This window comes from Ailuropoda melanoleuca, chromosome 3, assembly GCF_002007445.2.
Source record: "Ailuropoda melanoleuca isolate Jingjing chromosome 3, ASM200744v2, whole genome shotgun sequence".
NCBI lineage: Eukaryota > Metazoa > Chordata > Mammalia > Carnivora > Ursidae > Ailuropoda > Ailuropoda melanoleuca.
In genome coordinates, this window is record NC_048220.1 from 140533949 (window position 1) to 140552366 (window position 18418).

The window sequence follows — 18418 nt, forward strand, 5'->3', positions numbered from 1 at the left end:
CAGGCTGCCATAACAAAATACCACCGACTGGGTGGCTTGAAGGACAGACCTGTGTTTTGTCACAGTTCTAGGGGCTGAAAGTCCAAGGTCAAGGTTCTGGCTGATTCAGTTTCTGGTGAGAACTGTCTTCCCAGCTTAAATAGGGCCACCTTCTCACTGTGTCCTCATGTGGCCATTCCTCAGTGAGTGGGGAGAGACGCTAATCCTGTGGGATCAGGGCCCCACCCTTGTGACCCCATTTAACCTTAATTATTTCCTTACAGGCCCCATCTCCAAAGAGCCACACGGGGGATTGGGGCTTCAACCTATGTATTCAGGGGAGACACAAACATTCAGTCCACAGCAGCAGGCTTCCCTTGAGGGCTTCCCTTCTGCCCCGAATGCACATAGGATCACCTTTACCCTCATCAGGGGTGTAATTTTTGTACCGCCAAGTTCTAACTCTGTGCTCATCACGTTGCTTGGAGCAACAGTGCTGTGATGAGTAGCAAACTCTCCCACAGAGAGAGGGGCGCTGAGCCTCAGTGCAGATAATCAGGCTGAGGACACTGTCTCATTAGCAGCTGAGGCCTCCAAGTTCTGGATGGTTTATCATCTCAACACATTGGCTTTTCAGAAAACTGGGAGTATGGAAAGGTTCAATTATTTTATACTTGGACTTTGGCAGGAACCATTCAGCTCTAATTGTTTTGAAAGAGGGTTTTCTTTTCATTTTCATTTTCGTTTTTATTTAAAAGCATGGGATTGGGGATAGATGGGTGGTTTTTACATGCTCTTTACTATTTCCTGGTTTACTTGAGCATTCAGTTAGCATCTTCCATCACTCATTCTCGCCAGACGAGGAGGACGGGATGTGGAGGCACAGGAATATTTTAGGGATAAACTTTGATAATATCAATTAATGTGCTTCGGTGACTGTAGAAAGTGTTTGGAGAGGATGACTCTTAGGGACCATTTATTGGGTGCCTTCTGGGTGTCATACATTGTGTTAAATGCTTTATTATGTGCTTGTTGCTCTCTCTTCTCCCCAGTCTGTAAGGTGGGCATCGTCATCCGCACTTTATAAGTCAGGAAACCGAGGGATCGGGTTTATGTGTTTTACCCCAGCCCTGTTACTAAGAAAGCTCAGTACTAGACAAAGAAATTCCTATTATGGGTCAGGAGAGCTAACAGTTTAGCGGGAACCAAATCTCAAGTAGCCCCAGCTCCTCGCGACATAGACCATTTATGTCATTATTAGCTAAACGCTGGCCCTCTGCTGAGTCTCTGCACCCGAATTCCACCCTGACCCTGGATGCTGGCGTGCAACATAACTGTTTATAAAGGCCCTTCGTAAAATCCTGAAGGTGAAATAGATCATTCCCTTTAAGAAAGTTCTTTGTAAAATCCCAAAAGTTAAAAAAAATTAACAAAGATGCCCACTATATTTATAGGGTACTTTTAATGCCTTAGAGTTTCTATTGCAAAAGTCTTCACAATGAACAGTGACTTAATAAGCCCGTGATGCCTTACCACCTCCAGGCAGTGATAACTTGTAGCCCCTTTGTCTGAATATATTTGTAGCACACCACAAAATCCCTCATTTCCAAAGGCCGCGGGCGTCTGGTTTTATAATGCCAGTGTCACAGTGAAGGGCTTACTCACGTTTATGAGATGGGCATAGGTCTGTGCCATAGAACCAGTGAAGCTTGAGGAGATGTGGCATACGTTCCAGGCAGGAAGCGTGCTTAGCTGGGCTGGACTTGTTTGGGTAGAATTTAAGATTTGCAGGGAACAAAAATTATAGATAATGATTCCTTCTATTATTTCTGGTACAAATATGTCCCAAGGATTTTCTTTCGGTTTACCATATTTGATAACTGTGTCAGCAGAGGCATCCTGACTGACATTCGTGAGGCCATCGAGCTGGCACAGGGTGGGACTACATTTTGAACCAGGGATCTCTCCGCTAGTTATGTATAGACGTCCTTCTGTTTGCAGTAACTGGCAGTGAGAAGGGGTTCTATTTTTTTTTTTTTTTATTCTTGTTTGCCTACTGATGTTTGGAATTGTATGCAGCGCTTGTGACTCGAACCAGCAAATTAGTTAGAGGAGCAAAAATATAATTCATGTTCAGGAAGAAGAATGGGTTAGGAGGGACAATGCATCATTTTTCAAGATTTGATACAGAAATTGCAATATTGAAAACAATAACAAAACAGTGAAAAATGTTTAGTATTTGTATCAGTTGCCTTCTAGAAACTACTGTGGGCAGTGCTGGGAAAGCTACCTGGTCAGAGTCTGCACTGCCCAAAGGCATCCCAGCCCTGAGCTTCACAAGGAAAAGCATTGGTCAGTAACAGGAAACACCGTCCAGACCAGTGGACAGACTCCAGAACTTTCTGTGCCGTTTTGATAACTCCATCAGAAATGATGGAGCCAAAATGGAAAACAGACCCTTTAAAGTGCTCAGGCAGATGAAGAAGCCATTGCTGGACCAGGTGGAGGGGTCAGTCGTGTCATCAGGACCCTTTGATACACAGTGTGCGTTTGCAGCAAGATGGGAGCAGGAGTGCCATTCAGATCAGGCGCTCTAAGCATGAGGCTGGGTGATTGTGGACTTGTGCAAAGCTCCGGCAAGCCAGGATGAGGATGGGTTTATCGTCTCAGAAACAAACGAAAATCCAAATACTATTGCATTAAAAAATTAGTATAATGATAACCCTTATTACTTTCAGAAGCGTTAGCAAGACAGCCACTGTGGTTTGTAACACACTTGAGGACCATGACTCTTTGTATTGTTTCCCTCCTGCGCCAAGTCCCCAAGTTGTCACATAGACACTGCAGGAACCCAGTGTATAAGGCACAGCTAGAGAATTTGCAGCCCATTAGAGAGCTAGGTGGGTTACTTACGAGCCAATAAATATATACTATAAATCTAAATAGCTTTCAAAATAGTTGAAAAAGCATCCTAGGGTGAGATATTTATTATAGGCTGGCAAAATAAACCAAGACGTTATAGAGTATAGTTCAAAATTAGTTCTTGGCCAATGATTTTGCTACCCAATTCCAATGTGTAGGAATTTTCTCCACACCACTAAGCAATTTTCCAACACCATCTGGGTGTCCTACGATTCAACTCAGTTCTGACACTGTTTACCAAGAGATAGCATCAGATCTCACAGGTGCAAGAAGCAGTCCCGCAAGGCTCCTGCCCACCCCCTCGCCACTTCAGATGCTGATCTTAATGAAGTCCAGGTAGTCACCTGTGCTTCTGACCCATTGGTTCCCAATGGGAAGTTCCAGAGACCTCCCCCTTGGGTTCAATTAATTTGCAGTGGGGCCCACAGAACTCAGAGAAATGTTTTACATACCAGATGACCCGTTTATTATAAAAGGACCTAACTCTGGAACAACCCACTGGAAGAGATGGACAGGGCAAGGTCTGGGAAAGGCACTCCATGCCCGCTCTGAGCACCACTCCCCCCAAATTTCTACGTGTTTACCAACCTGAAAACCACCTGTCCTTTTTGGTTTTTTATGGAGGCTTCATTACATAGGCGTGATTGATTAAATCATTGGCCGTTGGTGATTGAACTGAACCTCTAACTGCCCTCCCCTCCCTGGAGATCTGGGGTGGACTGAACACTCCTACCCTCTACTCACATGGTTGGGCCTCCTGTCCATGGGCTTCCACCCTGAGGTTACCAGGGGCTATGGCCCAGGAGTCACTTCATTAACATAACAAAAGGCACCTTTACTGCTCCTCACACTTAGGAGATTTCCATTGTTTAAGGAGCTCTCTGTGGGAAAGAGGACAAAGACCAAATATGTATTTCTTACAAATCACAGTATTCACAGTGGCACTTCTGATTGATGACTTAAGATATGGGGACCAGGGTAAGGAGGACAAAGGCAGATCCGTGGTCCTACAGCTCTAGCCCATCAAGGCCTCCCAGGTCTCCCAGAATTCCAGAGTCCTCAAGAGCAGCTGGAGGTCCTCAGTTTTGTATTAAGACTCCTGGTTTTTGTGATGCCATTTTTTAAAAAAACACTGTGCATACAACACAAAGCCTGGTGTAAAACTTCCCCGAGCAAGTAGATAGCTAAAGGCCACCTGTGTTTCAATATTGCCCTTGATTTCAGGAAGAGGAAACTGCCAAATACAGAGTCACTCTCTGATGAGAGCTCACCTGCGTAGACCTCAGACCAAGTCTGGGAGAGAGCTTTCATTGTGTCACACATTTGCTAACAGGCACTGTCCCTATCTCTTAAGTGCTACCGTTAAATGTGATGATTATGGGAAATCTCCTAGCTCAGCCCCCTGCCCCACTAGCAACTGCTTGTGTATTCACCCACGGATCCCATCCTTTATTTATTCATGCATTTCCCTCTGGCCACTGCAGCTCAGTGGACCATAGAATTGCTGTCCTGCTACAAGACAAATTTACCATGGGTTGAATGGCTTCTCTGTGCCAGGCACACTGTTTTGTTCCTTGGCATTTCCAAGTGCTTTCAATTAATTTACAAATGCTTTCCACTGATGATCTCAGTTGGCCTCACCACTGCCCTGTGGAGGGAGCAGCGCAAGTGTTTTTCCAGCTACTTTATAGATCGAGACAGGCTGAGAGGCAATGCCTTACCTGAGACCGCATGGCTCCCGGGGTGACAGAGCTGACCACTCACCCGACTGCATGGCGTCCCATCACCTGGCAAATGGGCTGCCCCTGCAGGGATGTGTGACATTGGTGTTGCACTGGACCAGACTTGGAATCCAGGTCTCTCTGATAATCTCTAATTTTATACCCAGCTTATCATTTTATAGCATGTAGAACACTGTATCTGGTGCTATAAAAATATCATCTATTTTAGAAAAGCCATTTCCATCGTACAGTGTTGCACCTCGCACTTGTTATGAAACCAGGCATTAGAGATGACGTGGGCTAACGGGTCGTCTCATGTGGTACGGACAGAGAGATCCACGGCCGTCAACCTTGCTCAGGGCAGGCGCTGGCGAGGATCAGCCTCTGTGGGTGCCGGGATTTAAGCTTAGGAAAGAGATGAGAAAGGTGGGGAGGATTTTCTGATAGTGTGCTCTGCCCCAAGAGAGCTTTTCTGTCTTTCCCACCCCTCTTTCTACCTCGTCCTTGCCAAAACCCATTCTATGCACCGCCCACCCGCCTCTGCACACCACAGCCTGGCTGCACTTCTCACAAGTGGCCAGACCCGATCTTCCCCCTGCATCTACTGACTTTTCTTCACGACAGCGCCTCTGTCTGAACGTCTCTTTCCTTCCCTTCTTCTCTTACCCTTCTCTTTCCCCATCTCCCTTCCTGCCTCACTCTGGCTTGGAGCGTGAGCACAAAGCAGCAAGGCCAGCAGTGTCTTGTGCCCAGGTGGAAAATCCTGAAATAATATTACATCATTTACAGGTAAAAATGGCCCAATTCTATCTCCATGGAACCTATATCTTACTCATAGACCCACCATCCCGGTAGGGAAAGTATTCGAGCTATATGATGTTCCCGATTGCTGCATTTTCAATTTGAGTAGCTGATTTATCAGACAGATGGAAGAGTGGGCACGTGGCCAGACAGCTCCCATGTGACGCAACAGGAGACGGGAAATTTTTCTGCACCGGTGTTCAAGTTAAAGTCAACACTGACTCCCCCTTTATTTGTTTTTAACGGCTGACCATTGATGATGGAGTCAAGCGACTCCCCAAATGCAATCAGTTCAAATCTGGAATGGGAGGGACACCAAGGATGGGGACTTCGGGGGAAATAGAGAAATGCGTGTGTTTGCACGAGGCAGTGACTCAGTTGCTGTGTCCCCTCTGGCTGGGTGGCCAGGATCGACCATGGGTGTCCAGGTGGCCTGTGGGTGTCCCGTAACGGCCTGCTTTCCCTTGCAGTGCGGCACGATGGACCAGGGCCAGTACATGAACCTGACGGAGAGGAGCCTGCAGGACGCTCAGAGGTTCATTCTGATGCATGAGGTGGTGCAGCCGGTGAGCTCGGTGCCCGCCTTCATGGAGGACGACAGCCGCTTCTCCTACATGGCCGTGGACGTGGTGCAGGGCAGGGACATGCTGGTCCACGTCATCTATCTGGCCACAGGTAGGAGTTGGCGCCGCCTCTGAGTGCTCGACCACCTTTCCCTTCCGTGTTTCACATTCCGAATGTGCACTGTCAGCGTCAGGCTGTGAGTCGGGGCCTCTCCTCCCCCAGCAAAGCCCTCAGAACAGCCGTGGCCTCATCACCCTGTGCTTCTCACAGGAAACTCCGTTTCACTCTCTTTATTGCATTACATCAGTCCTGATTTTAGTCAGGAAGACAATGCTTAATTTCTTCATTATTATTTCTTAACTACTCATAAAATAAGTCTTTTTCTTGGCAAGACCTTTTTCACTGGCATCGTTTAAGACCATGGAATTTGTTAGAGGACACTGCTGGGTGTGATATTATCCTGGGATTGTCATCATGATTTTCATTTGGTTCAAAACAGTGCTCACAAGATATTCCTGTTGTGGGATGTAGATACAAGCATTTGAACAGTATGTTTGGGGGCATAAACAACAAATTGTTTTAAAGAAAACATAGGCAACACTGTTGATCACATTATCGATGACCACTAGACATTTCCGGTTTCCAATGTCATCAGCTTATTGGAGGCAGTCCTGTCTTGGTTTACGGCACAGACAGGGCAGGGGGCCCGAGGCCAGCCTCCGCGACCGTGTCTCAGCTTTTCCTTGCCTTCAGGTCCTCCCACAGGCTCCCGCACCACGGCGCCCACCCCCACGTCCACATCCTCCATCCAGTGCCCTGTGGAATCCCCAGTTTCTCAAAGAATACAATTTCCATTTTCTTTTATAATATTTTATATCCATCACTTGGTTGGTTTTATTCATAAAGTCCCAAGATTTATTGGATGTTTACTATTTTGTGGATCATAGGAGCAGTGATGGGCCAGATGGTGAGCAGCCGACTGGCAACGTCCTGCTCTCCTGAGGACAACGCATAATCAACCAGCCACTGCCAGAAGTGACAGAGAGGTGTGACAGGCTTACGCAGTGGATGTGAATAGGGCCGTGGGCTAGAAGAGCCGGGGAGGCTCCTGTACTTGACCTCTTGATGAGGGTTGGCTTCTCACAGGAGGTGATGTTTAAGCTGAGAGTTTACTCAGGAGGAAGACCTGGCTTTGCAGGAGGAGGGACACGGCAGAGGTGAGGGAGTGGCCAGCTGTGGGCGGGGCCACCATGTTGTCAGGTAAGGTAAAGACAAAGACGTGACCTTGGGATCCCCAGAGGAGGCCATTGGTACCCCTGAAGGTCCATCTGAGGGAGGAGCAGGGAGGAAGTGAGGTGGGATGTCCCCGATGAGGAAGGCTTCGGAGAGGATTGATGGGAGCCTGGGGGGTCGCGAGGTTACCTTTGTTGTGTTTTAAGAGGAGACAGAGAATTACCATTGCAGTATATGTCTTATTCACCAGAGCATAGAAGGAATCATGGCTTGTTTTCTGCCATTTTTATCCTCAATGCTCACAGAGTGCCTGGTGTGGGGTAGACTGAGGAATGAGCGAACTGGATCTTTCCAAAAGTTACCCTAGTTTTTCTCCATCACTGTTCTGGTTGGTGCCACAGAGAATAGAGACCTCACGGAATTCCAGGGGGTCTGTGAGTCTCTCACCAGTACCTGGAGTGGGGATGGCAAATGGGAGATGAGGTGGTCCTGAGCAGGCCTCGGAGGGTCCGGGCGGGGCAGCCTGAGGCCTCAGCCTGAGAATTCTGACCTCTTCTACAACCGAGGCTGAAGGAAGGTGATGTTTGCTTCCTTGTGTTTATAAGGATTTGTAGTGAGCTTCCGAGGACTTCTAATGGCATTGTCCTGGTACTTTAATTTCGATTTGTGTCTCAGTCAGTTCAGGCTGCTGTAACAAAATACCGTAGACCAGGGGGTGGGGGATACTTTAAATTTCAAGTCTGTTTCTCACCATTGTGGATGCTGCACGTTCCATGTCAAGGTGCCAGCTGGTCTGTCTCCCAGTGAGAGTCCTCGTCCTCATTCGTAGATGACCATCTCTTTGCTGTGTCCCACATGATGGAAACGGGTCATTTCTCTTGTGTCTCTTTTATTTTTTTTAAGATCTACTTATTCATTTTAGAGAGAGAACATGAACGGGGGAGAGGGGCAGAGGGAGAGAAAGAGAGAGAGTTCTCAAGTAGATACCCTGCTGAGCAGAGAGCCCGATGTGGGACTTGATCCCAGGACCCCAAGATCATGACCTGGGCCGAAGGCAGATGCTTAACTGACTGAGCCACTCAGGTGCCCCTTCATGTATCTCTTATAGCCCTGATTAATACATTTTGAAGGAAAAGCCTTCTTTTCTAAGTTTTTATTTAGAATAAAATCTCTTTTAAAAGGATATTATTGTTAATGATCCAGCATATAGATTTCTTCTTTATTTCCAAGGAATTGAAATGTGAAAATGGCATATTGGAAAGAATAGTCCAAAATGCCGGTCTATTTTCACTACCCCTGTGAAGAGCTGAACAACTTCCTGACAAGTAGGCATGACAAAGATCAGAGATTCTGACTTAAAACACTAAAGGCTCATGTTGCTGGTCTTTTATTTATATCTTCCCAGGAGAGCTCTGTCCAGACAAACCAGGAACATTCCTCCTCTTTGATATGAAAGCTAATGCTGAGCACACGTGACCGGGGTCCTTCCAGGCCCCGTTGCAGCACGGGCTGGACCTCATCCAGGGATTTATAAATGCCCAGCTGGTAGAGCCTGGGTGTAGCACTCCTCGTGAACAACACGAAGCAGAGTGCTTTCTAACTTGCTAATAAAATCAGTTTGCTCTCTTGGGTTTGGGCATCCACGTCTGGGGATATGTTTATTTACTCCCCCCTTGATTTTACTTGAATTAACAGGAACTGGAGAACACCTGCCAATAGCCATTTGAAATTTGGTTTATTTTATTTGTCAGTATTATCTAAAAATCGAAGTCAAATAGACCTTGTTAATAGTGCAATTCCTGGTGCTTTCTGCCGCTCGAATGGCTTTTCCCTGCTGGCCGCCACCCCCCTGAGTCAGTGGGCCTTTCCCGGACACGTCCCCGGTCTGCTAACTGCTGCTCCTGTTTCTCTCTGATTGGCAGTCTAGCCAGGGCAAGGCTCATGATCTGGGCCACGACGGTGCTGCGGTTTTATAAGCTATTTCTTTGAAGGTCTTCTCAGAGCAAAGAGGCAAAATGGCAAATGGCAACTCCGTTAGAATATATATGCCTGGGGGCACCTGGGTGGCCCAGTGGGTTAAGCATCTGACTCTTGATTTCCCCTCAGGTCACGATCTCAGGGTCCTGGCATCCAGTCCCGTGTTAGGCTCTGTGCTCAGTGCAGAGTCTGCTTGTCCCTCTCTGTCTGCTCCTCCCCCCACTCATGAGCTCTCTCTCTCTCATTCTAAAATTAATAATAATAATAAAATAATAATAATAAATAAAAGAAGAATATGCGTGCTGGACTTTGTAAGTGACTGAGTCTCACATCCGTACAGCTGCTCTGCTCCCCTCGCAAAGACAAAACTGGAGGCGCTTTGACCGCCGTGTGTTCTGCAGTTCTCCTCCTCACTTGATGGGCAGATCGCCATCTCCCTGTCTCTCTGCCTCTGTCATGTTCCTGGGGTGGCTCCATCCTGCCCGCCTGCCTCCAACGTGTGGCTGCTACTCTGGCTCTGCCCGTAGTCACGGTGCTTCTATTTCTTGCCACCTCCCTGGAAATATCGCTCAGTTTCGGAGTTCCTACGATCCCTTCCAGGATGAAGTATAGTACTTTTATTTTTACTTTGTCTCCATTCCAATGTGTCTATAATTGAATGCGTATCTTTACTGCACAAATCTGCTTCTGCTCCCCTATTCTCTCTTGTTCTAGTGGAGGCAGCACATCCTGGAGATTCGAACCCTCCGCCACCTCTACTAACCATCCGTTTTATTTTCCCATAACTATTAATTCCCTTATTTCCAACTCTGACTGTTCTACAGTACTGTTCTAATCCAGTGTTTGTTCAGCTTGAGAGTGGCTAAGACCTGGATTCTGATTTAGTACAGAGACCTGGGATTTTATATACACACACACACACACACACACACACAGAGAGAGAGGGAGAGAGAGAGAAATATGTATTTAGAACAAGAAAAGAACTAAGAACAAATTAGAAATTTTATTTTAGTTTTAAATTTTATTATTTTTTATTGACGCATAGTTGATACACAATGTTACATTAGTTTCAGGTGTACAACATACTGATTTGACAAGTGTATACATTATGCGGAATGCTGGCATTTCTAACAGGCTCCCAGGTGAACTTAGCGCTGTGCAATTCTGGACCATATTCAGGTCATGCTGTTCTGGATGAAATAAGAATTTTCTTGACCTAGAATCTCCCTGTAACAGATGTACTTTACCTTTCTCTGTGGTTAGGCACTGAAATCGATGTGATTAGTTCCTAACTGTTTGTGATGCAGATATGGAATCTATTATCCAGCATGAGCCTAACAGATATGTTTAGTGTTTGTTTCCGTAGCTACTGATATGATTTGCTAACTAGTTCATAAAACATCTGGGGCTTGATTTGAAAGAAAATGTTTAAGATGCAGCAAGCTAGTACAGAATGATTAAAATGTTTCGGGCAATGGGGCTCCTGGCTGGCTTAGTCGGTTGAGAGTCTGACTTAACCCACTGGGCCACCCAGGTGCCCCGAGGCAACTGTTTTCGGGCTCAGGTCATGATCTCAGGGTCATGGGATCGAGCCCTGCGTTGGGCTCCGTGCTGGGCATGGAGCCTGCTTGGGATTCTCTCCCTCCCTGTCCTTCTGCCTCTCCCCCCACCCTGCTTGAGTATGTGCACACTCTCTCTCTCAAAAAAAAATATATATACACATAAACACATGCATACACACACATACGGCAAAAAAAAGAAAAAAGAAGAAGGTCAGAAATTATCTCTAATAGAACTTGGTGGTCTGGACAAGGGGCAGGCATAGGTACCGGGAATGATTTCTCTGAAATAAAGGAAGATTGAGTCTGAAAATTTCAAAGCACACCATGTTTGACTGATATTGATTCAGAATAAATGAACACCACATGTAGCCAGGTTAAGTTTTTAAATTCCAAGGATCAATAAAGCATTGGCATTCAGGAGAAAAATAACCACAATGGAAAAAAGTTAGGAGGCCCCAGAATACAGTCCAGTTGCATAAATCTATGAAACATGGTCTAAAATATTATGAAGAAAAGAAATCTGAATCACGAACATTATGGTCAATCAGGAATAAAGAGCAAATAGGCAGACACTCCCCAAAATGAGAAGATCTCAGGCATCAGAATACTGGGGGTTCTTTTTTACAAATACGAAACAAGACTAATTCCTGTCTAGATGCAGCCAAACAAATGATGGAGAAGCTTTGAGAAAGAAAGGAAAACAAAACGAAATTCAGCAGCAGACATCTCAAGAACAGATTTCAAGCCAAACAACATATATAATAATTGGAGGAAAATGAAGTGTGACTCCAGGGCTTTATTCTAGGCTAATCTTTCCTTCAGAAAGAAAAGCGCGGGGAGAATTCAGGGATACAGCATCTGTGATTCCTCCCTTACAAAGAGAAAACCTTCATGACTAGCCAAAGGCAAAAAAAAATCAGTACAAAAACCTCAGGAAGGAAGTTCTGGAAAGAGGATGGGTGTTGGGATGAAAATCCATTTTAATTTCAGATAAAGAGAAAGGAAGGTGCCCTGTAGAACACAACGGTAAGCAAGTGCTCTGAGCGTTGGTGGAGAGTAGCGTGTTCAGAAAGCTTCGAACTCAGAGAGGGCCTGTGAATCAGACCAATCTCCAAGCATGTCCTCAGCTTCTCTTGTCCTCACGCTATGCCAGACCCTCAGCCATCGGCTCTGGCTCAGTCGCCACCATGGCTGATAGATTCCTGGCAGGACTTTGGGATTCTTCCAGCTGATGCCTACCAGCTGTGGCCAAGTGCCTCCTGCCACCTCCGGACTGGGTTCTGACATTGCACCGCTGGCGTGGGATCTGGCTTCTCATGTAGGTGCAAAAGGCATAGGGAGCTGCACCCCATAAATGAAGGGGGCTTCACTCCCTGCGAGGTGAGCTTCAGCCAGTGAGATGCAGGGCACGGGAAGAAGCAAGCTAATGCATTTCCTTTCTCGTCTTCCCTCCAATGGGCTGTCCGAGGCAAGCAGCCAAGCAGACATCTCTCTGTGGTTCGATATGAAGGAGTGGTCCCATGGTGGCATCTTGAATGACATTGCTTCCTGTTCTTTCCTGCTTCCATACATACGCACACACACACACACATATATATATTAGTTTCTAGTGTACAATATACCCTGCTTCCTTTCTTCCCTCACTCATGCAGCCCTGGGATTGTACCCCTAATAATGTATTAGCTCTTATCATGCTTCATGCTCTGTGTACTTGGCAATCACAGTAAGAGAGTATTTGTTCAACCCTGTAAAGCTGCATGGCTACAAACATAGGCAGAGATAGATGATGTGTGCTCTATAGACCACGTTGAGATACTCAGATTTCAATCTATAATCAATCAATCAATCAATAATAATAATAATAAACGGGCACCTGGTTGGCTCCATCAGTTAAGCATCCGACTCTTGATTTGGGCTCAGGTCATGATCTCAGGGCCTTGAGATTGAGCCCCACATCGAGCTCTGTACTGGGCATGGAGCCTGCTTAAGATTCTCTTTCTCTCTCTCCTTCTGCCCCCCCCCACATGTGCACACTCTCTTTCTCGAAGAAAACATTAAAAAATAGTAATAAAACTGAAAATTTTATTAAAAAAAAGTAACATGAAACAATAAATACTTTGAAAGATTACTGTCCATAATTCCTAAAGGGTGAATTGGAGGGTAGCCCTAAGGGTAGAAATGGTACAATCTGGGTCTACAATATCACTGTGATTTCGCTGCAAGTTTCACTGATCGTATGAAAATAGTCCCAGTGACATGTCATTTTGCTGCAGTTGTATAATGAAGACTAATCTGTGCCCAGGGCTGCTTCATTCAGAAACAAGGTCAAAGAGGACATGGGTGTGGTGGGCGTGGCTAGCAGACAGGCAGTGATGATGTTGACTAAGGCCTCGCTCTTCACCATGGCGATCTTGCCCCTAAAGAGGCAAAAATTGACTCCTGAGGTACAAAAATATCTTACTTTCAGGTATAAAAGCACAGATATACATCCACTACATAAACATAGATATAGTCTTTAGTATTAAATTCTCAGGTACTGGAAGACAAATACAGGAAAAAAGAAAAAACTGTGAAAAGTCTCCTCCCTGGAGAGATAAAGAAAAACAGTTTGAGAAATATTGCTCTTGGGTATTTTCATGGAGATAAGTTAACGAACTCAGTGTATGTTCTGGAAGTATGGAGGGGTGAGGAAATGGGTAAGGTCATGAATAACTCCTGGTTTATTTGGTTTGGACCGTTGAATAATTGCCGACAGCCTTCTCTGAGAAGGGAAAAATGGAGATTTGGAGATTCCCTGGAGAGGTTTCATCTGTAAAGACAGCGGGCTCCCTGCCCTTAAGAAGCTTATATTTTAGAGACAAACAACAAAATAAACAGTTATGTGAAATGTCGCTTGGGAAAAAAAAATACAGCATGAAGAAGGAATGCAGAAGGCCAGGGTTTTGGGCTAAAAAGTCATTTCTAAGGGTAACAGATTGTGTTTAGTTATTATCAGGAGGTAGAAGGTAGAGCCTGGAATCGCACTTTCAAGGACTTCTGTGTTTCGGAAGGCACCATCTTGACTGTTTTCAGTATAGATTAGACCCTATGAATCTGACTTTTATAAAGTTTCCAGTGACTGATGGGAATCATCTCACTGAGAAGGCCCACTGAGCAGGCGAAGGGATCACTGAATGGGTGACTGTCTGAAGGCTACCAGAGGTTGGGGTCCCATAACCCCAGGGAGGGGAAAGTAGATGGGACCCCAGCACTCATGGCTTCCCATGGCTTTTCCAGGAGTACCATGGAGAAAATAGAGCCAGTGGCTCTATCCTACCTTCCCTTTCTTTTCTTCCAAATATGTGCATATTTTAAAAGTTTTATTTATTTTTAGAGACAGAGAGAGAAAGAACGAGCATGTGAGTGGGGGGAGGGGCAGAGGGCGAGAGAGCAAGAGAGACTTTCTAGTAGACTCCCAGCTAAGTGTGGAGCCTAGTGTGGGGTTCGACCTCATGACCCAGAGATCGTGGCCGGAATCAAAATCAAGAATGTTCTTTTTACTCTAGAGTTTTTCCTGTAAGAGTAACAGTTGGCAACTGGCTTAGCACATGCTGAAATCCCATTCCTGACTTTATCCCTCTGTGTGCAGTTTCTTCCAGTACCTTCTGTAGCCCTGCAGAAGGGGCTATGCAGAGAGGAAGATGAGGCTGCTGAGTGCAGGATGGGCCCCAACATTCGCTTGGACCAAAGTACACAAAACTTGAGAGACTCTAGAGGTATCCCTGTGGGCACCAAATGTTGACCGATACACTTCTGTTACCATTACTAATAGCTGTCTCCCTTAATATTTAGAATCAATTTGCAAATACTTAGGTGAAATGAGCAAGCATAGTATTGTGAAGATCGCAGGTTGGAAAGATTTTCTGACAATCACTCCTAATTCTGCCCATCTCACTGAACACTGGAAATCCAAACCTAACCTGAGCTTACTTGGTTTGTGCCCATTTGTGTAAGGGATTCTCTCCCATAGGCTGGAAGGAAGCATTATGTAGTTTGAGTGTTCATTAGTTAAAATTTAAGAAATTTTGTATTTAATGATAAAATCGTTGTAGAGAATGATAGCAGTGTAGGAAAATCCCAATGATCTGGTGTTATGGGTAGGATTATGTACCCCCCAGAAGACATGTTGAGGTCTGAACCCACCAGTATCTCAGAACGTGAGCTTGTTTGGAAATAGGGTCTTTGCAGATGTGAAGAGTTAAGATTAAGTCACAGTGGAGTAGGATAGACCCTTAATCTGATGGGTCTGGTGTCCCTTTAAGAGAAGGAGACACACACACAGGGAGAAGGACATGTGACAACATGGGCGGAGACCAGAATGTGGGGCCACAAGCCCAGGAGCACCAGTGATGGACAGCCACCACCAGAAGCTGGGAAGAGACAAGCAAGGATTCTGCCCAGAATCTCAAGAGAGCACAGCCCTGCCGATACCTTGATTTCCGACCTCCAGCCTCCAGCACTGCAAGATGATACATTTCTGTTGCTTGAAGCCATCCAGAATGTCGTGGTCTTCTATCCCTGCAGCCCCAGGACGCTAATCCACCGAAGGGCACTTGGCCACTTCGCATGTGGTCTTGCAAGCAGATTTAAAGTGTAGCCTGGCTTTCTCCTGTTCCCCTGACATTTAGTGACTAGAACTCAATGAACAAAATCGGTATTTTACTATTAGCTTATGTCAGGCTCAGTTAAAATGAAAAGTGTCCTGTTGAAAACAATTTAATATATGCCAAGCTGCTTCAAATGGCATAAGAACTACCAACTGGTTGGTTTTACTCAATACTTTAGGAACATTCATTATTGTATTTTAATGCGTTTTGTTTTTAAACTTGTTTTCTGAATAATTTTAGTAGCTCACACCTAGTTCCCCATCCACAAAATAAGAGGGAGTTCTGTGCTACAAATGAGTGGATCCTCTGAATGTGGGGCAGGCGGCCTCTGTGTCTCCGGAGTAGCCCATTTTCCTGCTCTCTTCTTCTCTGCCTTCTTGTGTCTGAGACCCTGCTCAGTCTTCCAGCCTTCGTCTTGCTTGTTTCACATGATCCGTATTGATTGAAAGTTGCCCGGGGTAGTAAAGCGCGGTGGTCTATGGACAGAAGAAATACAAACCATTGCTCTTTACCACGTCTTTTCATAGAAATCCTGGCTGACGCTCATGGCTGACGTATCTCATGAGGGTTTCATGGTGGTTACTAGAGTTTAAGTACAACAGTCTCCTGTTCCCAGACCTGCTGTCCTCCTGTTTATGCAGAAATCTGGGTAGGATGTCATTGTTTCTGTGGGAAATGATGTCACAACTCCAAAGAGATATTAGTGATGTCCACCCAATGCCCTAAATCTCCACTCTGCAGAGGAAGCCTTTCTTGTGGAAACTTTGCAAAGTGATGACATCAACAATGAGCCATCTCTTCTTTCTCTCTGCTCTGTCCTTTCTTTGTACTGTGACCATGATGCATGTTCTTTTCCTGACTTGAGGGACAGGAACACACACCCCTGCAGGAGAATCCTCCTGTCACCCTACCTCTGGTGAGGTGATAATGTCTGTTCCCCAGGTGCTGCCACCTCTCAGACATACGGTGGTTCCAGGACCCCTGGGGAGCATTCAGGAGTCTCTCGGGAAGGGACTGTCCCTACTCCGGAGTTGATGTGGATCTCTGTGAACACAGAGGATCAGGATGAGGTTTTGTGTTTCCTTTGAGAATGCAGTGAACAGAATTTTAGATCTCCGCCATGTCCACATTGCAGGTGGGCATTCGATTTAGGTGAAATTGCTGTCAACGGGCCCAACACAGTCATTGTCTATGCTGTTAAATCAGAAAAGTAAATTGTTCTTAGCACCATAAAATCTGAAATGATTTGATTCTTTTATGTTTACAGATTGAATCTGTGCACTAGGAAAACTCTGGTTCCACTCAGTTGGCCGCAGGGTTGTTGTCTCTTGGCCATGGAAAGGGATATTGTCTTCAGAGTAAATCTTTCCATAATGATTTCATGTAACATGATGTTGACCATGGTAACCGGGGCTTGGCGAGGTGGCAGGTTGCTTGGACCACAGTGGAGCCCCATCTAATCAGGCAGCCAAATCACTCCTCGGATTGTTTATGCCTTGGTTTTGAATGTCTGCCTTCTTCATTCTTGACCTAAGCACCTCCTCGCTACCTTGTAGATATGACGCTTGCCTGGCAATGATGACCAGCCTACTGAGCATATTTAAGCCTTGGCCTCTGGGTAATTCAATTGTAAAGCAGATAGTAGGCATTCAGAAGGAGGAGGAAGGAATAAGTACAATCCCTACTGCTTGATAAAAGGTCGTGAACAACGACATTATATAGGCTTTCATCCAAAAGTGGTTGCACTGCAGAGCAGCAGGAAGAAAACACACTCCATCATTTCTTTGCAAATAAGCCTTCTGAAGAGGAAATGTGGATAGAAAAATCTCTAGTGTAGAAGGGATTTGACAGACCTGGGGGGAAGAGAGTGCCCAAGTTAGGGAGAGAGGCGTACCGATGAATATTATAGTTCCCACCTGGAACGCATTAGAGGAAGCGGGCTCTCCCCAGATCATCGCGGCAAATGAGCACAGCACACTTCATGCACCAGGATGCGGGCAGCCTGCTGTGATTTGGGTAAACAGCCTGCTGCAGGGGTGCAAATAGCGACAGTGTGCATGTCTCCAAACAGAGCGGTTCGGGATGGAGGGAGACAGTATTTGTCATGTGCGGAGATGTCAACATAAGATTTTCTTTTCATTTTTGTCTTTCAAAAAATAGCATGGTTTCACAGCCAGATTAAAAGACTGTTGAATTACTGGTTGGCTTATAAAATTTCCACCCCTCTTTCCTTTTGAAACGTAGAGATAGCCACGTTGATGTTCCTTAAATAGGGTATTTTATGGCCTCTCAATAGAATTGCCTGTACAAAAAGATGTGGCAGGTTCTTATCAAGGAAGCATACAATTCTCAGTGTTCAGAATGGGAGGATGTTCCAAGCTAATGTCCTCAGGGGCAAATGCTGCCCTGACCTAATTCCATCTGACTTACCCATTCAATAAATAAGTATCTCCTTGGAGAAGCTGAGGACTTCACTTTTACTGATGATACCCTTCTACGAAGAATCAACACAGCCTGCACCTGACCAACCCCTAAATCAAGAATACCTGAAATTATAATTCTGGAGGCGGTTACACATGTAGACCAAAGAAAAATCAATGTGAAGTAAAAGTTCCTTCCCTTATTTTGCATCAGCTGACCTTAAGATATGCTAAGTAATTGCCGAATGTATGAGCAGATGGGAAGTGGGAAGCTTTGTGTCCGTCTGTCCATCCAGCTCTCCTTCTCATCAGCCAAGCCCCACGGTCATTATTTTAACCCTAAATATGAAAGAAAAAACTCTGGGCTTTTGGTTCTATCTCACTCTTAAGGAGCATTCAATGCAAATTAGTTAACTTTCTGACTAAGGGTATAATTATCATCACTTTTTGGATTTCTGAAGACTGCAGAAGCTTAGCTCAGTTTGAAATTTTTAAAGCGTTTTGAAATTAAAACACGGTCCCGGAGAGCGGTTCTTATCTGTTTTTAGTCTATCTCTTGTGCTCCGACTGGGTATAAAGACACTGATGGAATA

The 18418-nt window shown here is 45.4% G+C and overlaps 1 protein-coding gene across 8 annotated transcripts in view; it reads left to right on the top strand.

Annotated features, from left to right (window-relative positions):
• Positions 1 to 18418, top strand: part of SEMA5A (semaphorin 5A) — a 498547-nt gene that overhangs the window by 355010 nt on the left and 125119 nt on the right. For all 8 annotated transcript variants that reach the window (XR_004624352.1, XM_034657090.1, XM_034657091.1 and 5 more), the window contains one exon: positions 5894 to 6098. Coding sequence is in view for 7 of the 8 variants with exons in the window: in XM_034657090.1 (XP_034512981.1) it covers positions 5894 to 6098 (205 nt within the window). In the remaining variant the exon portion in view is untranslated. The remainder of the gene's footprint in view (positions 1 to 5893; positions 6099 to 18418) is intronic.